Below are 24,481 nucleotides of genomic sequence, written 5' to 3'. Positions count from 1 at the left end.
TCTACCTCTTCCAGCATTCATTTTGCTGCTTTTAGTTCTTTGTCTGGGGATTGTGCCCTATAAGACTCCCTCCACCATTCTGTGTTAACAAACCTATCAATATTGCCAATGTTCATGTTTTGTTTATATTGTCATTTCTAAGAAAGACTGTTTGAAAGCAGACTTTCTGGTATTGTGGCTGTTACCATATTTGACCTCCAAGCCATGGTCTTTTGAATAAATCCATAGTATCATAACTTCCTCCTTCAGAGACGTCAACTCCAGCTAGAAAAGAGTTGGTAATCTCAGAATAGTAATGCTATTATTGCACCAGGAGCATATATCCTGTCTGACAGGTTCTTACTTGTTGGGGTCCATAAAAATGGCTTTGCTTTATGTTGGTTTAAGGTCAGAGAGTTCAAAACTACCTGTACATTTCCAAGGTTAAAGTCATAAAACCTAAAGTTCTAAGATATGACTACTATAGGATGTCTGCTCTTAGGCAAGGATGTCTTATCTATATAAGAAGAGATTTGGTCTAAGGTGTAGTGACTCTTAACCCTTGAGGTCAGATAATGAGAGATTTAGTCTAAGGCTTGGTTATTAAACATTTGGAGAATTAAAGAAGAAACTCTGTTTCTTCCTTATTTCATGAGAAAGAAGTCTATTGCCATTTTCCCCTATTGGGTTGGCGTGCATAAGAATAAACTTGGGGCACTCAGCATTCACTGGATTGCCCTCTGTGTCTCTGTCTTTTCCACAGTGTCTTTACTGGCCTTTTCGTAATCCACCCCCTCCCTGTCCAGGTATGAACCAAAAAAGTTGGCTGGATTTGACTGAAGGCCCCCAAAGTCAGGTTACTTACAATTACTGTAGTGTTAAGTTCCACAGCAAGATAAAACCATTTATGACTTTTCCTCCTAGCTGCCTTATTAGCAACCTCCTCCACTATGAAAGCAGCTAGATGTTTCCCAGTTTAACCTCACCTCATCCATTATGATCACCACACACAATAGATTTTAGACTTTGTAGAACTCTGGGCTTGGATTGATTATCTATTGTTATTGAAATGTCTGACAATTCTCAGATATAGTTTTTTAAGTTCTCTCATGCTTCCCTACCACCAAGCAGGGTCTGGGAGGTATTTCTTACTTTATTCTCCATAACTTTTCTGTTTTTCCAAGCTTTTCAGTTGTGCTATCACATGATCTTCTTTTCTTCTCTCTTCCCCTTTTCATTCTGAATATTCTCTCACACAGTCATACAGAGGATGATTCTAATATAACATCTTATACTGGAAGTAAAAATAACACTTGATGTGCTAGAAACTAACATGAAATAGGGCCAGCTACAGAAAGATGGCTAGGAAGGCCCCTGAGATGGGAAATTTTTTCAGTTTACAATTTGGTGGTATGCTGAATTAGCTGTTAACACACTGAGACATAATATGGTAGGGAACATGATTACAAACTAAACGAGCAGTACTTATGGGGGAAATCCTTATTAACTATTAAGAAAGAGTAGGATACTGTAAGAAAAGAGAAAAATGTCACAAAATTGGAGAAAAATCTACATCATTTATGATCATGTTAATCATTTAAAAAGTCCAAGATTTAATCAAGATACAGTGGGAAACCATTTCCCCCTTAATTTGTAGTAAAATATGCAAAAGAGAAGATTTATATAAATGTCAAAAGTTGGATCAAAGCTGATTATAGAGTAATTTTTCAGAGCCAGGTTCAGATTGTTTCTGGTTTCCTAGAGCAACCAAAACATTTGTATGGTGAAAAGCAGAACAAAAGCAAAAAGTATAATAAATGTGCTTTCTGTATTTAGGTCGTGTGGTGGCCACTGTGCTGGTCAGCCAAAGTGGTCACTGTGGTGGTCAGTTGTAATGTCCATTTGTTGTTTAGTGATAGCAGCCACTGTTGTGGTCAGATGTAGTGTTCACTATAATTGTCAGTCACATGAGTGTCTCTGTTTCTTGTGCCTTCTTTTGGGCTCTTTTCCTTCTCTTTGTCTTGTCAAACTGTGCTGTATTACTTTTTGTTTTAACTTATTATATTGTACTATTTTATCCCCTAGAAGCCTGTTTATTTTCTAATGAAAGATGGAATTGGGGGAAAGATTCAGATGGGAGAGGATGTAGAGAGGAGCTGGAAGGAGTAGATACAAGAGAATCTGTAATCAGGATATAAGGCATAAGGGGGGGGGAAGGTATTTTCTATAAAAGAAGATTAAAGGTTGGGGGAAAAAAGAAAAGAGAACATCAAATCTGATGAGAGTTTTTATCAGTTAGTAGTGTACTTGCCAAGGTTGTCAATCAGTAGTGTACCCATCAAGACTGTCTGTCAATATTACACCCATCAAGACTGGTGTATATGGAATCAGTCAGCAGGCATTAAGAGAACAATATTATTGAAAGTATGTGGGGAACTTACTCTATGTGCTGACTACTTTTGCATCAACTTTCCACAAACTAAAGTCACCTGAGATGACAGAACCTTAATTTTAAAAAATGCTTCCAAACGATCTCACTGAAGATAAGCCTGTAGGCATTTTTAAAATTAGTGATTGACATGGCAGAACTGAGACTCTTGGGGTTGGTGCCATTCCATGGTCGGTTGTCCTGGGTTCTTAAGAAAGCAGACTGAGCAAGATAAGAAGGGCAAGTCAGTAAGCAGCACCCCTCCATGACCTCTGCACCAGCTCCTGTCTTCAGGTTCCTGCCTATTTGAGTTCCTGTTCAGATTTTATTCAGTGATGAACTGTGGGAGCAGACCTTGGCCGGAGACCCACTTCCCCATCAGCCTGGGAGCAGGCAGCTGTAAGACAATGTTTACTAAAAACATGTTTACTGAAAACAATCCGGTGTCCATAAGAAATGTTTACTGGAGCAATAAGTTCCTGAAAAGGGCTCACCCATGAGAACACCCTGACCTCGACCTTTCCAAAGAATAACTGCCTCTTTCTGACCCACCCAACACAGTCTCTAGTGTCAGAGCAGAACCAGCCAGGGGTAAGGGAGGGAGCAGAAGCTTTTACTGAGGGAGGCCTTTCTTGGGAAGTTTTCTTGAGCCTTCTTGGGGCCTGCTTGAAGTTTTCTTTGCATTGCTGACTGGTCTCTGTGCCATCAATCCTGATACAGGCTGCACAGCAGGCATGGCAATGAAGAAAGATGAGGAAACATAAATCAAATAAAGCTTTTCCTCCCTAGGTTGCTTTGGTCATAGTGTTCGATTACAGCAATAGTAACTCTAAGATATCCTGTATCTAAAAATCCTTTAGTATCCTTACATATTCTGGATGCAAGTCAATATTTGATTTCATGTAGTATTATATAATTTCTTCCAGATACTGAGGCACTGTATACTTGAGAAATTCTAAAGCTTAGTTCTAAGAAACAGCATAGTGCTTCAGTCTGGAAGTAGTGGGCAAAGGCCTTTGGGAAGTGGCATGAAATGAAATGTTGGCACTGAGGTAGCTACAGCCACTTCCTTGCATTTATCTTGGGGCCTCATGTCTCCTAGGACTGTAGAAAGATTTATAAATTAATCCCACTTGTTTTTTAAGTTGAATAGCCTTTCACAATAAAGGGAATTAAACTACCCAGTGTGAGAAATCAGGGAAATATTTAGGTGAGTGCAAATGGACACACACAGTTGAGAACTTGAGAAAGCAAAGAAGGTTAGGCATTTACCAAAAGTGGAAGGTAAAAGTCTAAGAAGCTGTTTTAGGGTAAGTTATTATTATTATTATTATTATTATTATTATTATCATCATCATCATTATTCAGTTAAGGGCACACTCATGAACAAAATACCTTAGATATTCATGCTCATGCTAAAAACCTCTGATTAGCCTCAAGCTTTTCAAACTGGCAAGGTCTGTATAAGATGCCCTAGGCTGATGGGACTCATGGTTTTGTTGATGGATTTGCTGTTTACAGGAGGCAAAGAAATGTTTTCAAACCTAACAGATAAGGAATTGCAGTTTATAAACTAATCCTAGTGACAGATGGCAAGTCTGAGAGGACTGATTTGAAATCATAGATCATAAGCAGCAGAAAGTGGACGTCAAATGCAGCTTGCTACAGCTTGACAGGAGGACTAGCTGCTAGAGGGTGGACAAGCTACATCACATATGTATATATTTGGATGACGACAGACGCTAACATTGATTTTCAGATTCCTAACTTAGTAAGTCTCAAGGATTTTCATCTTTGCCTGGATGAAACTTTGTATTCCACTCAGAGTACTATTTTTTATCCGGACTGGATAGAATGAAATGTGCCCAGATAGGAATACCATAATTATCAGTGGAAAATGACAATGGTACAAAAATTTAATGCTACAGACCACAGAATCATACAGTAAGAATTCAGCACACACTTCAGGGGTCAAGCCATCAGAAATTGCTTATCTCTTGAAGGACATACGTCATTTAGCAAATAAATGAGGGCTATTATCACCAGAGATGCATATCTCAACTTTATCTGCATGATGATAAGGTATGTTGCCTTCTAATTGTGACAGCTGACCCATTGCAGATTCTTGTGTGAAGAGTTCTTTCCCTCACATTATAGTGTATAATTTATTCTCACAACACTACAGTATATTAGTCATTTACTAGGCACATTTTCCCTTATGCATTGGTATATTGAATGACTCCCCCCAGCTATGTGTGATTCCGGCAAGGGAGTAATAATCACAGTCACTGACCTTACTCTCTCAACCAGATTTTTATATAAACTTAGAACTCTGACCCTCTGCAATTATCTTCCTTGGCAAACAGTTGGTGTGTTAGTGTCCAGACATATAGACCTCAATTAAGACATTCACAGATGCCTCAAAACAAAAATTATGGTTTGTCTGAAGTTGTTGAACCATACCTCTCAAAAAGATAGAGAACAAGAGTATCCTGTATTCTCTCTGTCAACATATAGGAAAGTGCTGTCCCAAGGTAGCCTCACATTAACTTTAAAGCAAGCCCATTCTTCACTTTCCAGTCTACTAACAATAGATTTGTGTCTTAATGTTGTCAGTGGGCACTGTGTCCTCCCCGTCTGGTCATGGTTTTGCTCCTATGGCTTTGAACCCTCGTATTACCATGGTAAACAGCTCAGTCCCTTATCACTTCCTCTAAGAATATGCTTTTGACCAATGAGAGAAATTTCTTTATCACTTCAAGGTCCTGAAGGAGAAGAGTTTTTAGAATAGAGAAGAAACCAGAAGAAAAAGCACAGAAAAATTAGAAATAGGACATTAGAGTAGAAACAGAATAATAAAGAGCACATGAAATAAAGAGCATGTCCCTAAGATTGTGTGTGAAGTTAATATAGAAATCCTTCACCCCTTCTTCACTCCTGAGAAGCATTTTACCTTTGAAATCCTGGGTAGCGGCTGGAGCAGGACTTATAGTCCTTACAATTCAAGATGTGATTAATATCTTGATATTTAACAGGCACTAAAGTTGTTGAGATGAAATTGATAATTCTCACAATACAGTTGCCTATATCAGTTTGAGAAATGCCCATTCATGAGCATTTTACATTAGAATGCTGGATGTCATCTCTATTTTTAATTTCTACAGTAATGAAAGACCACTGTTTTTGTAATTGTCTCTGTTGTCCTCAGCTGTAGCAGAAGTATCATTTTGTGATTACTATCCATAGCATTCATTTTAAATATTTAACTTACATTCTTTCCTGATTTATTTAATTTTAGTTACAACTGTGAATGTTTGTTCAATGAGAAACAATAACTGTGTGGTCTGACATGTAAACTAATTTCACTGCTTTGTATAAAGTATCTCCTTGGTTTCCAGGACAACACTGCTGAAGTATCAGCTAATAAAGGATGCAACATTGGTATATACAGAAAAGTAATCACTATATATAACTAGAAATTGAATTTACAATAAAAATGTTGACTACGATATAATTTAAACTGATGTAGTATAGAACCAAAGAAATATTGTTAGCAAGTGGAATTCCAATGAAGGAAACAGTCGATTCAATGTTCTTCAAATTTTGTGTTTTTCTGTTTGTTGTAAAGGTTTCTTTGAAAATTATACTTCATTTCAATGAAGTACATTTTACTATGCAATTATCTTTCAGAGTAACAATCCAAATTACAGAGACAGTGACGCTTTATAAGACATGCACAGGTTCACATCAGACAAAATACCAACAGAGATAAGGGGGAATGTATACAAAGTCCCAATCCTAACACAAAAGCTATTTGCAACTGTTACCTATTGGAAAGAGAAAACCATTTTTCTCCATTATAGAGCCATTGGTTATGTCAACTATACTCTAAGGCAGACTCAATGTCCAGGTGTTGTTGACAAAAACAAACAAACAAAAACAAAAAAACAAACCAAAGCTCACCAGCCTCAATATTTATTTTATGTTACTTCAATTTAGTGTGTGTGTGTGTGTGCATTTTATTTTCTTTGTCTTATTGTCATTCATTTGTTTTATTTTTTAAAGGGAGGTAGGGAGGCTCAGGGAGAAGTTGGAGGAGAAAAAGAATAAGTAAATTAGATTGTATGAAAACTTTTATTTTTGATTTTTTAAGTTTTTTTACTTTAATTTTAAATAGCTTGTTTCACATGTCAATCCCCCCACCTTCCCCCCAGCCTCCCACCCTATCCCCAATTCCTTCCACATAGGGGATATCCAGAGTCTGTCATTTCAGATAGGGCAGGGTCCAAGCACTCCCCTAAGAGTCCAGGCTGAGAGATCATCCCTCTTTGTGTTATGGACACGTGAAGTTCATTTGTATGCCAGGGATAAATACTAATCTACTGCCCAGGGCACCATAGGTTGCCCAGGCCTCCTCACTGACTCTTACACTCAGGGGGTCTATATCAGAAAACTTTTAAATAAAAAAAGCAAAGAGTTACAACTCAAAAATCTTTGGAGTCTACTGTCTAAAGAGAGAAAGATCATGACATCAATTATACAACTGGAATAGTTGGAGAAGGATAATACATGTGTTGGTCAGAACTTGACAGATTTCAGTAAAGATCCCTTACATGGTGTTCTAGAACTGTGAATGAAAAGATCACATTCTACAAGATAACAAGTAAATTTAAATCTCTGCCATAGTCATATAAAGAAATGATGGTGCGAGACTTCTACCTGTCAATAACATGTCTTTGGTAATTATTAAGTCAAAATTGTGGTTTTCATTTGTATGTATGTGCTCGATCAGTTTGATGTCTGTGGAAACTCATTCATGTTTAAAGGAATGTTGAATGATTCTGCAGAAATTAAAGACTTGGTGAGCAGAGGTTAGATAATTTTAATTAACTGACCATAATCACCAGTGACACTGAGAAAAGGGAAATAGGATTGGGATGGTTTAAGAGTTATTAGAAGTAAGAACTGAAGATTCTTTTGTTTACTTTGTCTTTTTCTCCTTTTCATCTTAAAATACAGATCCTGGCCTTGTCAATGCTTTCCCAATTAGAGAGTAACTGTAGAATTGGATTATACTCTAACAATCAGCCCAATGGCAACCTCAAACTCCAGCAGCATTGTATCCTCCACATTCTACCTCACAGGCATCCCTGGTTATGAGGAATTTCACCACTGGATTTCAATTCCTTTCTGCCTCTTCTACATTGTTGGAATAACAGGCAACTGCTCCATCTTGCACATTGTGAGGACAGACCCAAGGCTCCACGAGCCTATGTATTACTTCCTGGCCATGCTTTCTCTTACTGACATGGCCATGTCCCTGCCTGCCATGGTATCCCTTTTCAGGGTGTTGTGGTCCATTTCCCGTGAGATCCAGTTCAATATTTGTGTGGTCCAAATGTTTCTAATACATACCTTTTCCTTCACTGAATCATCTGTGCTCCTGGCCATGGCCCTGGACCGGTATGTGGCCATCTGTCACCCCCTGAGATATGCTACCATTCTTACCCCAAAACTTATTGCCAAGATTGGGATTGCAGCCTTGCTTAGGAGTGCAATTCCACTCATTCCTCTTCTGGTTCGTCTAGCATTCTTTCCCTTCTGTCACTCCCATGTCCTTTCTCATTCTTATTGTCTGCATCAGGACATAATCCGCCTCGCCTGTGCTGATGTCAGGTTTAATGTTATATATGGAATGGTTGTGATTACCATGCTGTGGGGCATGGATTCTTTGGGTATTTTAATAACTTATGTTTTTATCCTTCACTCAGTGTTAAGAATTGCATCGAGAGAGGGTAGGTTTAAGGCACTCAACACATGTGCATCCCACATCTGTGCTGTGCTCATTCTATACGTGCCTATGATAGGGGTGTCTATTGTTCATCGTTTTGCCAAGCATTCCTCTCCCTTTGTCCACATCTTCATGGCTCATATTTACTTAATGGTGCCACCAGTACTCAACCCAATCATTTATAGTGTGAAGACCAAGCAGATACGACAAGGAATCTTTCATTTGATCTGTCCCCACAAAATTAATTCTGCAATGTAATCATGTTGTCAAGACAACAAGCTGTTAGACTAATGAGGTAATGTCATGGCAAATTATCTATTCTAAGTATGTTGTACTCAGAGGTGACAAAAATATGCAAACCAGAATTAGAGGTTCTAAAAGTGCTCACAGTTGCTCAAAGAACTAGATGGCCCTTTTCTTACACATACTTTTAAAATTATCTTCAGTTATTAATGTATTAGAGAGAAATATGATGATGATGCGTATCACTGTCTTCTGTTCTTGCTTGCTACTAACCTTAAGCTTCATATAAGGATCTTCAGAATTTTCCTTGAATTAGCGAGTTTCTTTTTGCTTTTTGACATTTGATAATGTTTGGCATAGAACCCTATATTATCTTTTAAATTTCATTAATATTGTTCTTGAAGTCTTTCCTTTTGATCATATTTATAAATGGTAATAACTTTACTTGGTACTAAATTTGTACTGTAGGTCAAACAGAAGTTGCCAGCTGGCTTATTGCCTAGGAATCACCTTCTTAAAAAATTATACCTGTTCCTTCTTGCCTGGGGAGGTGTGGTCACTTTAGAAGGGATCAACATCAGAATCAATTTTCTTTATTTGTTTTGTGGAAATGATTTTAATTTTAAAGAATTTGAGAATAATTTTGGAATGTTCCAGAGATTATTATGTAATGCCAATAACTATATCTCATTAGTTTAATATGTGTTTTAATAAGAATACAGGGTGAAAACACAATTAAATCCTTGCAAATGCAGGTGAATATGCTTTAACTATTTATAATTTTTGGAAAAAGAAAACATGAACTACTGATAACATCTGTAGGTAGCTATTGTTATTGCATTTATATTGTTTAACTCATTTTATTTAATTTTTTTCAAACAATATAGTTTGAGCATGTGTTCCTCTCCCCAATTCCTTCCAGATCCTCTCATGAGCCTGATCACTAGTTAAAATTAAATCATCTATCTTTGAACTAATCCAGTTCATAATTGTTTGTAAAGTGTGGAATAACAATAGAAATTTAGTTCAATCTGAACGAAAAGAGGCAGAAGGGGTGTAAGGTGTCACCTGCCTTGCTAGCAGACATTGTCTTTTTCATACATTTTATTCTAGCTGCTGTCCCAGAATTTGACTTCCTTTGGTGTAAGAGCAGACGTAAACAATTGCTGAATGCATAAACCCGAAGAAATAAACAAGACATTAAGTAAAAGAATGAGTACTTTAGGTGTTTTCTTTTTAATAGAAGTTCTGTAAAGAGGTCACACTTAATATAATAGAAGGGATTCTAGAAACTTGGAATCAGGATTTGAGATTCCAGGCAGTTGTTCCATTTCTAAAGAGCCCATGATTTCCTCTTTGGTCAATGTTAGCCCATTTTTTTTGTTACTTTTCTTTAATCCACCTATGTCTTTTTTCCCCAGTTTTGATATTTTCCTAGAGAGTGCTTCTTGTTCCTCTTCTATTTCAGCACATTCAATTTTATGCTCTTTCTCTTTTTAATTCTGTTGAATATTTTTACTGAATGTTAGATGGTCCAGGACTAGATCCAAACAGACTGTTTTTGGATTTCTATTTAAGCCTCCCGATTTATCTTAGATTCCCTGTTCTTTGCTGTTTCATTTAGACTCCAATCATTTTGGTCGGGAGCATGGCCTTACTACCTGAATCCTTATCTTTCTGGTCTTTGTTCCATAAACAATGGGGTTCATACTTGGGGGTATCAGCAGATAGAGATTTGCCAAGATGATGAGGGTGTGCCTGGCCACATGGTGCCCAAAGCGATGAGTAAAGAAAGAGAAAAAAAGCCAGTGTGTAGAATATCAAAATAACACAAATGTGAGCTCCACAGGTGCTGAAGCTTTTGTCTGGGCTTCCCTTGATGGCAGTTGCAGGATTGTTTTCAAGATTAGCCAGTAGGACAAGGAAATGAAGACTAAGTCTAGTCCTGTGGTGAGGAGAGCCGCCGAGAGCCCATAGATGCTATTTAACGTAATGCTGTTGCAGGCCAGCTTTGCGATGCCCATGTTCTCACAGTACATGTGGTGGATAATGTTGTTCCTGCAGAAGTCTAGGCAGGGAATAAGAAGAACATTAGGAGTGACAACAACTACACTCCGAGCCACCAGGACCAACCCGACCTTGATAATGAGAGAGCCTGTCAGCAGGGTTATATAATGCAGAAGTGTGCAGATAGCCACATAGCAGTCAAAAGCCATGGCCAATAAGACAGCAGATTCAGAGAGTAACAGAGCATGGACAAAAAACATTTGTGTGAGGCATACAGGAAAGGAGGCTGCCAAGGGGCTCTGCCAGAAAATGAGCAGCATTTGAGGCACCTTGACAGTACAGAGGAGAATGTCGTTAAAGGCCAACATGGCCAGGAAGACGTACATGGGTTCATGGAGGCTCTGGTCCCAGACCACCACTGCAATGACCAGCACATTGCCTAACACAGCCAAGAGGTACATGAAGGTGAAGGGGATGGAGATCCAAAACTTGATATCTTCTAATCCTGGCACACCAGTGAGCAGGAATATGTAGTGTTGAGTTCTGTGAAAGAGAGATGTAGAAGAGTTTATAATATGAAAACCAGTTGATGTAGACTAAATATATACACACACATATATATATACATCTGTGTATATGTTATACATATGATATATATATATATATGTATATATAGGTATATGTCATATAGGTAAATAGATAGATATGAGGTTGAAATTCTTTGAAGCTAGTGAAATCTGAATTATTTTTAGTTTAATGAAGACAAAGGAGTGAAAACCATAGTATGATTGTCTTAAGTGAGTTAGTACATGGAATTCATTTCTGACAATTTGCTTTTACAGCACATTTTTAAAAAATATGTGGATCAGACAGAGCAGAGCTTGTTGAGGAGTTTCCCGAAGTCATATGGCCCCAAATAAATGTACAGATGTTCTATCAGTTATAAAACTGTTGGCCTGTGGCTTGGGCTTGTTTTTATCTAGATCTGTCTTAATTCTTAACCAACAACTAATAATTTACATATTTCTACATGGTCTTATGTTACTAGAGAATGCCTGACAGGAGTCCTCTCTTCCTGGGTTTACATGGTGACTCTTCTCTGCCTACAGTTCCCCAAATTCTCCTGTTTGCCTTGTCCCTCTTATCTTTCTGCTTATTGGTCAACAGTGTTTTATTCATTAACCAAATGAGAAACATATACACAGAAAGACAACCCCATCAGGAGCTGAATGGGGGTAACCCTAAACTCAAAGGCTTTACTTCTAGTAATTTAGAAGTAAAGGAACTAGACCCTCACTCAGTCCCCTGCTTTAGTAGCCATGACAGGATATGGAAGAAACACCTAGGCCTCTAACACAAGAAAATTCTAGATCCTCTGCCTCCTGGAGTCTAGGGCCAAAACTGAACACAAAGAAACTCCAGACCTCCTCCCTCAGCCTCCTAGATACTTGGTTCCTGGGTATTGTTTGGCCATAAAAGAAACTCCAGGGGAGACCAAAACCTTCCCTGTAGTTTCAGGTATATAGTTCTGAAAGCTATTGGTATCTTTTTTTTTAAATTTTATTTTCCAGTTTAAATTTAGATAAGAATCAAGGTTGCTTCACAAGTCAGTTCCAGGTCCCTCTCCCATTCCCTCCCTTCCTCCCGTGCCCCCCCCCGTTATCCCCTCATTTCTCCAGGGAGGGTGAGGCCCTCCATGGGGGTGTCCATAGTGTGTCATTTCATATAGGGCAGGGCCTAGACCCTTTCCCAAGAGTTCAGGGTGAGAGTGCACCTCACATTGTTCTATTGGAGTCCAAAGTCCGTGTGTATACTTGGGATGGGTACTGATCTGCTGCCCAAGGCTCAATAGATTCCCTAGGCCTCTTCACTGACACCCAGATTCAGGGGGTCTTGATCAGTCCCATGCTGGCTTCCCAGGCTAATGCCTGGGATTCAAGAGTTAACCTTTGTCTGGTCAGCTGTTTCTGGGGGTTAAACCAGCCCAGTCTTAATCCCTTTGATCATCAGTCCTCCCTCTCTGTTACTGGCTTTCTTGAGTTCAGCTCAGTACTTAACAAAGGGAGTCTGCCTCTTCCTCGATCAGCCACTAAATAAAGTTTCTGTTTCCCAGACTCTCTGGCCATAGGATTGTAGGCTGGCACTCCCCAGATCTATGTCTAAAATCCATATATGAGAGAGTACATGCCATGTTTCTCTTTTTGTGACTGGGTTACCTCACTCAGGATGGTTTCTTCTAGTGTCATCCATTTGCCTGCGAATCTCATGATTCCATTATTTTTTTCTGCTGAATAGTACTCCATTGTGTAGATGTACCACATTTTCTCTATCCACTCTTCAGGTGAGGGACATCTAGGTTGCTTCCACGTTCTGGCAATTACAAATAAAGCTGCTATGAACATAGTGGAACAGACATCTTTGTTGTATGAATGGGCATCTTTTGGATATATGCCTAATAGTGGAGTTGCTGGGTCTTGTGGTAGGTTTATTCCCATTTTTCTGAGGAATCTCCATACTGATTTCCAAAGTGGCTGAACCAGTTGGCAATCCCACCAGCAATGGAGGAGTGTCCCCCTTTCACCACATCCTGTCCAGCATAAATTGTCTTTGGTGTTTTTGATTTTAGCCATTCTGACAGGAGTGAGATGGTATCTCAGAATTGTTTTGATTTGCATTTCCTGGGTGGCTAAGGATGTTGAGCACTTTCTCAAGTGCCTCTCAGCCATTTTAGACTCCTCTATTGAAAACTCTCTATTTAGTTCTGCAGCCCACTTTTTAATTGGGTCCTTTGGTGTTTTGGAGACTTGCTTCTTGAGTTCCTTGTTAATTTTGGAGATCAACCCTCTGTCAGATGTGGGGTTAGTGAATATTTTTCCCATTCTGTGGGCTGCCTTTTTGTCTTGCTGACTGTGTCCTTTGCCTAATAGAAGCTTCAGAAGCTTCTCAGTTTTGGGAGGTCCCATTTATTAATTGTTGATCTCACTGTCAGTGCTAGTGGTGTTATGTTCAGGAAAATGTCTCCTGTACCAATTTGTTCAAGGGTACCACCCACTTTCTCTTCTAAGAGGTGCAGTGTGGCTGGATTTATGTTGAGATCTTTGATCCATTTGGACTTAAGTTTTGTGCATGGCGATAAACATGGATCGATCCACATTCTTCTACATGCCAGCCTCCAGTTATGCCAGCACCATTTGTTGAAGATGCTTTCTTTATTCCATTGTATATTTTTAGCTTCTTTGTCAAAGATCAGATGTTCATATGTGTTTGGGTTAATATCCGGGTTTTCAATTCGATTCCATTGGTCTACCTGTCTATTTTTGTGCCAATACCAAGCTGTTTTCAGGACTATAGCTCTATAATAGAGCTTGAAGTCAGGGATGGACATTGCCTTGTTGAACAGGGTGGTTTTGGCTATCCTGGATCTTTTGTTTCTCCATACAAAATTGATTATTATTCTTTCAAGGTATGTGAAGAATTGTGCTGGGATTTTAATGGGGATTGCATTGAATCTGTACATTGCTTTTGGCAGGATTGCCATTTTTTCTACAATGATCCTACCTATCCAAGAGCATGGGAGATCTTTCCATTTTCTGAGGGCTTCTTTAATTTCTTTCTTTAAAGGTTCAAAGTTCTTGAGATACACGACTTTCACTTGTTTGGTTAGCGTTACCCTAAGGTATTTTATGTTGTTTGTGGCAATTGTAAAGGGTGATGTTTCTCTGATTTCTTTTTCAGCCCTATTATCATCTGTATATAGTAGGGCTAGTGATTTTCTTGAGTTGATCTTGTATCCTGCCACTTTGCTGAAGGTGTTAATCAGCTGTAAGAATTCCCTGGTAGAGTTCTTTGGGTCATTGATGTAAACTATCATATCATCTGCAAACAGTGAAAGTTTGACCTCTTCCTTCCTAATTTGTATCCCCTTGATCCCCCTTTGTTGTCGTATGGCAATGGCTAGAACTTCAAGTATAATGTTGAAAAGGTATGAAGAGAGTGAACAGCCTTGTTTTGTTCCTGATTTTAGAGGAATTGTGTTGAGTTTCTGTCCATTTAGTTTGATGTTGGCTGTTGGTTTACTGTATATAGCTTTTATTATGTTTAAGTATGTCCCTGTTATCCCACATCTCTCCAAGGCCTTTATCATGAAGGGGTGTTGGATTTTGTCAAAGGCTTTTTCAGCATCTAGTGAGATGATCATGTGATTTTTGTTTTTCAGCTTGTTTATATGGTGGATTACATTGATGGATTTTCGTATGTTGAACCATCCCTGCATCCCTGGGATGCAACCTACTTGATCTTGGTGAATGATTGTTTTGATGAGGTCTTGGATCCGATTTGCCAGTATTTTATTGAGTATTTGTGCATCAATGTTCATGAGGGATATTGGTCTGAAGTTCTCTTTCTTAGTTGTATCTTTGTGTGGCTTGGGGATCAAGGTTATTGCAGCCTCCTAGAAGGAGTTTGGCAAAGACCCTTCTGCTTCTATTGTGCGGAATACTTTGAGAAGAATTGGTATAAGCCGTTCTTTGAATTTCTGGTAGAATTCTGCACTGAGGCCATCTGGACCTGGACTTTTTTTGGTTGGGAGACTTTTGATGACTGCTTCTATTTCCATAGGGGTTATAGGTCTGTTTAAATTGCTTATCTGTTCTTGATTTAGTTTTGGCAAGTGATAGCTATCCAGGAAGTCGTCCATTTCCTTTAAATTTTCGAATTTTGTGGAGTACAGGTTTTCAAAGTATGACCTGCTGATTCTCTGCATTTCCTCAGAGTCCATTGTTATGTCCCCTTTTCCATTTCTGATTTTGTTAATTTGCATATTCACTCTCTGCTGTTTGGTAAGTTTGGACAAAGGTTTGTCTATCTTGTTGATTTTCTTAAAGAACCAACTCTTTGTTGCATTGATTCTTTGTATTGTTTTCCTAGTTTCTACTTTATTGATTTCAGGCGTCAATTTGATTATTTCCTGGCGTGTACTCCTCCTGGGGGAGTTTGCTTCTTTGTGTTGTAGAGCTTTCAGCCCTGCTGTTAATTCTCTATTATATCTGTTCTCCAGTTTCTTCATGTGGGCAATTAGAGCTATGAACTCCCCCCATAGCACTGCTTTCAAAGTGTCCCATAGGTTTGGGTATGTTGTGTCTTCATTCTCATTGAATTCGAGGGCGTCTTTAATTTCTTTTTTTATTTCTTCTTTGACCCAGGAATGGTGCAGTTGAGCATTATTCAATTTCCATGAGTTTGTAAGTTTTCTGCAATTTGTGTTGTTGAATTCTAATTTTAAAGCATGGTGGTCCGATAAGATGCAAGGAGTTATTCCAATTTTTTGTAGCTGCTGAGGTTTGATATGTTGCCAAGTATGTGGTTGATTTTTAAAAAAGGTTCCATGTGGTGGTGAGAAGAAGGTATATTCTTTTATATGTGGATGAAATGTTCTATAGATGTCTGTTAATCCCAATTGAGTCATTACTTCTATTAGACCCTTTGCTTCTTTGTTGAGTTTCTGTCTGGTATTCCTGTCTAGTGGTGAGAGTGGTGTGTTGAAATCTCCCACTATAACTGTGTGGGGCTTTAGATGTGATTTAAATTCTAATAATGTTTCTTTTACGAATGTGGATGCCTTTGTATTCGGGGCATAGATGTTCAGGATAGACACTTCATCTTGGTGGATTTCACCTGTGATGAGTATGTAATGGCATCCTCCATCTCTTTTGATTGATTTTATTTAAAAGTCTAGTTTGTTTGATATTAGGATTGCTACCCCTGCTTGTTTCTTTGGTCTATTCGATTGAAAAAATTTTTCCCAACCTTTAATTCTCAGGTAGTATCTGTCTTTGAGGGTGAGGTGTGTTTCTTGTATGCAACAGAAGGAAGGGTTCTGTCTTTGAATCCATTCTGCTAGTCTGTGTCTTTTTATGGGTGAGTTAAGGCCATTAATGTTGAGGGATATTAATGACCATTGATTGCTCATCCTTCTTCGATTTGCAATGGTTGTTGGTGGTGGAATTATGTGTGGAATTTCACCCCTTTGTTCCTTTGGCTGTTGGTAGAGAGGGATTCTCTAATGCCTATGTTTTTCTGGTTGTAGTTAGCTTCCTTGGGTGGGAGTTTTCCTTCCAAAATTTTCTGTAGGGTTGGGTTAGTGGTTACGTATTGCTTGAATCTAGTTTTGTCACGGAATATCTTGTTTTCTCCGTCTATAGTGATTGAGATCTTTGCCTGGTATAGTAGTCTGGGCTGGCATCCATGGTCTCTTAGTGTTGGTAGAATATCTATCCAGGACCTTCTGGCTTTCAGAGTTTCCATGGAGAAGTCAGGTGTAATTCTGATAGGTCTGCCTTTATATGTTACGTGACCTTTTTCCTTAGCTGCTCTTAATATTCTTTCCTTATTCTGTATATTTGGGGTCTTGATTATTATGTAGCGAGGGGACTTTTTTTTGTGGTCCACTCTATTTGGTGTTCTGTAAGCCTCTTGTACCTTCATTGGCATGTCTTTCTTAAGGTTGGGAAAGTTTTCTTCTATGATTTTGTTGAATATGTTTTCTGCCCCTTTGAGGTGGTTTTCTTCTCCTTCTTCTATACCTATTATTCTTAGGTTTGGTCTTTTCATGGTGTCCCATATTTCCTGGATGTTTTGTGTTAAGGATTTGTTGGACTTATGGTTTTCTTTGGTTGATGCATCCATTTCTCCTAGTGTATCTTCAACACTTGAGATTCTCTCTTCCATATCTTCTATTCTGTTGGTAATGCTTGTATCGGTAGTACCTGACTGTTTGCCCAGCTTTTCTATTTCCTGCCTTTCTTCAGATTGTGTTTTTTAAATTGTCTCTATTTAAGTTTTCAACCCTTGCAGTATTTGCATTGCTTCTTGCAATTTTCGGTTTATCTTTTCATCCATTTGTTGCCTTTTATGAATTATTTGGTTTGTTCTTTCTTCCATTTCTTGCATTTTTTGGTTTGCTTTTTCTTCCATTTCCTGCCTTTTTTGGTTTGTTTCTTCTTCCATTTCCTGACTTATTTTGGTTTGTTTCTTCTTCCATTTCTTTCATTTTTTGCTTTGTTTTTTCTTCCATTTCTTGCATTTTTTGCTTTGTTTCTTCTTCCATTTCCTGCCTTGTTTGGTTGTTTCTTCTTCCAATTCCTGCCTTTTTTTGGATTGTTTTTTCTTCCAATTCTTCCTTTTTTTGGTTTGTTTTTTCTTCCATTTCTTTGAGGGATTTTCCTATATCCTCTTTTAGGGCCTTTATCATTTTCATGAAAGTGGTTTTAAGGTCATTCTCTTCTGCTTCGTTTGCATTGGAATGTTGGAGTCCTGCTGGTGTGGAGTCTCTAGAATTTGGTGGTGTCATATTTGTTTTTCTGTTGCTGAGTGTGTTTTTGTATTGTCTCTTTCACATCTCTTCTTCTAGTGGGTGCAGAAAGAGCCCCTTACTGGTCTGGTGGTTAGGGGACCAGAGTTCCCTTTTGGTGGGTGCTAGCAATTCCAATGATCTGGTGGTTCTTCTATTCCTTGTCCTCGTTCTGGTCCCGTGGGTGGAGAAGAAGAACAGGAATCTGGGGCGCTTAGCCTCCCACCTGGTCCCCTGGACCCTTTGTTGGATCCTGTTGTACCTGATCCTGCAGCTGGAACAGCTGATTCCCTGGACTCCCTGGCTCCTCTGCTTTCCTGGTCTCGTTGGTGGGAGAGAAGTCCCGGAGTCTGGGGTGTTTGGGTCCCACTGCGATTGGAAGCTCTGTGCAGTTCCCAGGCGATCCCCAGGCACTGGAACACAGGCTCAGCAGCCGGCCTCTTGTATCTGATGAAGCCGCCAGAACAGCTCTATTATATGGTTTTTGAACTTCTATATTAAATGTTTAGACATGCTAAATAATAAGCATAAAAACCATGGTTTTCTTCCTTTTTCCACCTAAGTAAAGTCTGGAGAGAACATTCCCTTTGCTAAACCATCACCTGTTATACTGGTATACCATCAGCTTCAATAGCATGGAAATTCTTTAGGATTATAATTACTTTTTAAATAATAAATTATATTATCCCTTCTTTGTTCACGAGTTTGTGTGTGTGTGTGTGTGTGTGTGTGTGTGTGTGTGTGTGTTCGTAGGTGGGGCCATGGTCTAGAGTGCATTCAGAAGTCAGAAGACAACTTGCAGGTGCCCATGTAGGCCCTAGGAACTGAAGTAGTATTCTCAGTCTTAGTATTAAATGACTTTATTTGTTAATCATCATATGTGCCCTAATAAGAAAATTCATAATTCCTACTTGATGGTTGTGAAAATTTCATTGTTGACATATTTTTTATTAGCCAAAGGAGTAATTTGATACTCTTGTCTATTGTTCAAATTCTTGAAGACAATAACTCAACAAACATGGAATTTAAAGATCACTGCAAAAATTAAATTACCTGCCCTGCTCAAGCATCAGGATATAGAATCAAGTAAAATTCCAGACCGTTGTTGATTTTCATTCAGAGAAAGCACTACCCAGACAAGTCACTATTGAACAGTTAACACTGGAGGGGTTTTCCAAGGAGCAGAGAAATTTCTATTTTCAGATCTATCAAGAGAAACAGGTGAACATTTACTAATATCTTTATAGTGTATGTCTTGTTTTTATATTTTTAAAATTATATCATTGTTTCCTGTAGATGGAATTTCTGTTCCACCTGCTCCCACAGCTGTTTACAACCTAATAAACACACGGAGATTTATATTAAGTATAAATTGTTCAGCCAATGGCCTGGCATCCTACCTTCCCGGTAGCTACATGGAGTCTCTCTAATGGCTCCTCTCCTTTTCCCCAGAATTCTCATCTCATAGCCCTGCCTCTACTTCCTGCATGGCTGCTGACCAATCAGTGATTTGTTCATCAACCAATAAAAGAAACATATATACAGAAGGACATCCCCCATCAGCTCCACTTACCTTTACTCTCTCCAAACCCTCCTATTCACACCCTTTGCAATCTCTTAGAATCAGGGCCCTATTCTTTACCTATTTAGGACACACATTAATATTTTAAAATTAAGATGTGATTTATATAAAATGACTCACATACAAAAATATGCATTTTCTGATCTTATAAAGCATTCACTTAAGTAGTAAATTTTGTAGTATGAATTATCAATTTCAACAAAGGCACAGAATTTATTTATCAACAGGGTTTGACTTCAACTATTAGGAAGCTTAAGTGGAGGACAATGGATAGTTTTCTGTCCAAAATAATCTACCAAAATATCCAGTATGTACAGGTTCCATTTTCCATGCTGAAACTTCATGCAAAGTCTCCAGAAAACCCATGTTGAAAGATAGCAATCCATACTGATTCCCAAAGTGGCTGTATGTGTCGACACTCCCACCAGCAGTGAAAGAGTGTTCCCCTTTCTCCACATCCTCTCCAGCATAAACTGTCATTGGAGTTTTTTATTTTAGCAATTCTGACAGGAGTAAGATGGTATCTCAGAGTTGTTTTGATTTGCATTTCCCAGGTGGCTAGGGATGTTGAGCACTTTCTTAAGTGCCTCTCAGCCATTTTAGACTCCTCTATTGAGAATCCTCTATTTAGTTCCGTACCCCACTTTTTAATTGGATTCTTTTTGTTTTGGAGGCTTGCTTCTTGAGTTCTTTGTAAAATTGGGAGATCAGCCCTCTGTCAGATGTAGGGTTAGTGAATACCTTTTCCCAATCTGTGGAATACCTTTTTGTCTTGCTGACTGTGTCCTTTGCCTTATAGAAGCGTCTCAGTTTCAGGAGGTCCCATTTATTAACTGTCAAACTCAGTGTCTGTGCAACTGGAGTTATGTTCAGGAAGCAGTCTCCTGTACCAATTCGTTCAAGGGTACCTCCCACTTTCTCTTCTAAGAGGTTCAGTGTGGCTGGATTTATGTTGAGTTCTTTGATCCATTTGGATTTAAGTTTTATGCATGGCAATAAACATGGATCTATCTGTAGTCTTTTATATGTCAGCTTCCAGTTTTGGCAGCACCATTTGTTGAAGATACTTTCTTTTTTTTCCATTGTATAATTTTAGCTTTCTTTATCAAAGATCAGGAGTTCATATGTGTATGGGTTAAGGTCGGGGTGTTCAGTTCAATTCCATGGATATATCTGTCTATTTTTGTGCCAGTGTCAAGCTGTTTTCAGGACTATAGCTCTGTAATAGAGCTAGAAGTCAGGGATGGTGATGCCTCCGGATGTTGCCTTGTTGAACAGGGTTGTTTTGGCTATCCTGGGTCTTTTGTTTTTCTATATAAAGTTGAGAATTATTTTTCCAAGTTCTGTGAAGAATTTTGTTGGGAAATTCCTCAGGAAAATGGGAATCTGTCTAACACAAAACTCAGCAATTACACCCTTAGGCATATACTCAAAAGATGCACATTCATACAGAAAGGATTTCTGTTCCACTATGTTCATAGCAGCATTATTTGTAGTAGCCAGAACCTGGAAGCCCCTCAACTGAAGAATTGATAGAGAAACTGTGGTACATTTACACAATGGAGTACTACTCAATGGAAAAAACAAAAACAAAAACAAAAACAAATAAAAGGAATCTTGAAATTGCAGGCAAATGGATGGCACTAGAAGGAACCATCCTGAATGAGGTAATGCAGTCACAAAAGGAGAAACATGGCATGTACTCTCTCATATATAGATTTTAGACATGAATCACGGGAGTGCCAGCATACAATCCCACTGCCAGAGAGTCTGGGAAACAGAACCTTCATCCAGCAACTGATGAAAGCAGAGGCAGACACCCACAGCTAAACACTGAACTAAACTCCTGAAATCCAGTGACAGAAAGGGAGAACTGATGAGCCAAGGACTTAAGACTGGGCTGGTTTAACCCACAGAAACAGTTTACCTGAACAAGGGGGAGCTCTTGGACCCCAGATTGATGGCTGGGTAGACAGCATGGGACTTACCCAGACCCCTTGAATATGGGTGTCAGGAAGGAGGCCTAGGTAATCTATGGGGCCTTGGGTAGTAGTTATCCCTGGTGTCCAAATAGACTTTGAGTGCCTGTCTGACAATGAGGGATGCACTCACAGCCTGGACTCTTATGGGAGGGCCTAGGCACTGCTCTGGATGAAATGACTCTGGTGATCCACCATGGAGGGCCTCACCCTCCCTGGGGATAGGAGTGGAGATTGGGTGGGAGACTGGGGGATCTGGTGGGGAGGGCGTGAAGGAGGGGAGGGAGAGGGAGAGGGAGCTGGGATTGACATGTGAAACAAGATTGTTTATAACTTAAATTAAAGAAAAAGGAAGAGGAAAAAATAAAGATAGTCACTCTGCACATTACCTGGAGTCCTCCTTTCAAGATAGTACTAGTCTAGCAGAGAAGTACAGCATGCCATCACACCAACACACTGCATATACCCTCTTTTCCTGTACACATTCCGTTTCTTCTTTAGCTCCCTTGGTCTCCTACACTCTTTCCTATCTACTTCCACGTATTTTTTTCTCTTCCACAGTTCCAATAAGGAAGAAAATGAACCATTTTTCCATTTTCATGGCACACACATAATATATATATATATATATATATATGTCTTTAAATTAAATAAGGATAGCTATTGTTTAAAATATGATTGGGATCACAGATTCATCGAACATCTGAAATTGAAAGTTTGTATTCTCTAAGATTTTTTTATAACAACCACAGATAAAATAAAAATATTGTATTTGATATGTAATATAGGAGACATTTCAATAGGAGACAAATCACATATCAGCCTAGCAACTGGCAATATAATATAAATAGTGAATGATAATAATTGGATACAATTATGAATGCTTATGACCAGTCTAATAAGCCTTTTCCTAAAACTTTAGAAAACCTTCTCATTCAATAAAATGTAAATGAAAAGAGTACTTTACTAACTTTTTTTTAGTTTTGTGTGGGCAGAATCTTGGATAGTTAATGATATATGCAGCTTCTTTACTAAAACAGAGATGTTACTTTAAAATTTTATAATTTCAGCCATGAAAAGATTCGAATTTACCTTGTGGATTCACAGCTTTTCTGAGTCAATAAGAATGTCAAAATGAAGGTTTTAGTGCCTTTTATTGTGATATCCATAAAGCTTGTGTGAAATAGACGAGCCCTGCTGGCATAAGCACATGGGAGAGGTATACAAATACTTCTCTGTATTTCACAGAGATATTTTTAACATTAACCCATGGATTAGCTTCTCCTTGAATTGAGAAATCTTTTGAGAATTATTATCATTGAGTAACTTTTTCCACAACTGAGACCACATTTGGAATTTGACTACCTGAGTTGATCTTGCCTTTCACAACCCCAAATTGATATTTTCTTTTCTTGAATTATATTTGATTATTTTTTAACCCATAGTACATATTTTTTCAACATATGTATACACTGTTTAAGTTCAATGTTCAATCCTCATATACTTCTATAATTACACCAAAGTTTCCTTTACATGTCTCCTATGGAACATGAACAGCTTCTTCAACAAAACCTAATATGTGAGAGTATTTATATTTATTTCAATAAAGTAAAAAATGCCTCTTAGTGTGACATTTATTTATTTATTTATTTATTTATTTATTTATTTGCTTATTTTTTTATCTTTGAGACAGGGTTTTCTGTATAGCCATGGCTATCCAATAACTATCTCAGTAAACCAGGCTTACCGTGAGCTCGCAGGGATCCACCTGACTCTGCCTCCCAAGTGCTGTTATTAAATGTATGGTGCTGAAGAAGATATATGAAGTGGTATTTAGAGAACTCCCAATTAATGTGTTTGAAAAACTAATAGAGCCTTGAAATTGTGTTCCATGTCATTAATCCTAGCATTTGGGAGATTGAGACAAGTGGATCTCTATGAATTTGAGGCTATCCTGTTTTACATAGTGAGGTTTAGGCCATCCAGCACAACATAATGAGATTGTGTCTCAGAAAAGCAAAAAATAAATAGTAATACATTATACCCTAATATCTTAGGTTTATATAAAACATAATAAAAATTAAATAAGAAGTATTAGCATATAGGTATTGTCAACTGAAGATGGGGAGCTATAGCAAATCTGTCAAATAAAGCTCAGGTCTGTCAAGAGTCTGCATGTGACCCTGTTCTTTTAGCTACATGACCTCATTCCATGTCATGAACCATCTTTACATTTAAACACTTTGTACTTTTGCTCACTGATCATAGCTACACTACTAAGTAACCAGGTACTTATGGATATATGCATGTATATTATAATATATTATACATAAGTAATTAAATGCCTAATCTTATTCACAAAATATTTCCTTAGGTCTATATGTTTAAATTAATTTATAAAATTAATCTGGACACACAAAACTAGCTATAATAAAGAAATAGTTCTTATTCAATTTATTTGATGTTTATTTTGCTTTTAAGGGTGAAAATTAATTTATTTTGGCACACTAAGCATCTATGCAAAAAACACAGTTTATAAAGATGTCTTTTAGTAGAATTCTTACATTTTCACGCAGTAAGTTTATTGAATAGACTAAAAAATCATCAAAGTACTAAGAATGGGTTGATTGTTATGTCCTTATCCCTAAGCTGGACATCAATATATCTTTATGTAAAGGCCAGGGATAGGTACTAAAGGGCTTCAAGAACCAGATGTGTAGAAAAATCAACAAAACTTTGTCCTCAGAATATGCCATGTCTTCAAAATCATGGACACACTAAACTTGTGGTTACCTATGCAAACTTGCAAACACACACACAAACAGAGAGAAAGAGAGAGAGAGAGAGAGAGAGAGAGAAGAAAGAGAGAGAGAGAAAGAAACAGAGAGACAGAGACAGATGGCATATACATGCTCACTCACATATACACACACACACCACAGAAGGAAGAAGTTAAAAAAGTGGGGTACAGAACTAAATAGAGAATTCTCAATAGAGGAATCTAAAATGGCTAAGAGACACTTGAGAAAATGTTCAACATCCCTAGCTATCAGGGAAATGTAAATCAAAAGAACTCTGAGACACCATCTCACTCCTGACAGAGTGGCTAAAATAAAAAAAAAAC

The 24,481-nt window shown here is 38.2% G+C and overlaps 1 protein-coding gene and 1 pseudogene across 1 annotated transcript; one reads left to right on the top strand and one right to left on the bottom strand.

Annotated features, from left to right (window-relative positions):
• Positions 1-7,499: 7,499 nt before the first annotated feature.
• Positions 7,500-8,456, top strand: LOC101834553 (olfactory receptor 51G2-like). Its single transcript, XM_005074092.1, has one exon. The coding sequence runs from the start codon at positions 7,500-7,502 to the stop codon at positions 8,454-8,456; it is 957 nt and encodes a 318-aa protein (XP_005074149.1).
• Positions 8,457-10,014: 1,558 nt separating this feature from the next.
• LOC101831313 lies at positions 10,015-22,526 on the bottom strand (annotated as a pseudogene).
• Between the last annotated feature and the right edge of the window lie 1,955 nt (positions 22,527-24,481).

Source organism: Mesocricetus auratus, unplaced genomic scaffold (assembly GCF_017639785.1).
Source record: "Mesocricetus auratus isolate SY011 unplaced genomic scaffold, BCM_Maur_2.0 Super-Scaffold_4256, whole genome shotgun sequence".
NCBI lineage: Eukaryota > Metazoa > Chordata > Mammalia > Rodentia > Cricetidae > Mesocricetus > Mesocricetus auratus.
The sequence above is the reverse complement of the archived record's forward strand: the minus strand, read 5'-3'. Positions and strand labels throughout refer to the sequence as shown.

What these genes read in the sequence shown, in the direction of transcription:
- LOC101834553 (XM_005074092.1), top strand. Translation starts at nt 7,500, where the DNA reads ATGGCAACCTCAAACTCCAGCAGCATTGTATCCTCCACATTCTACCTC.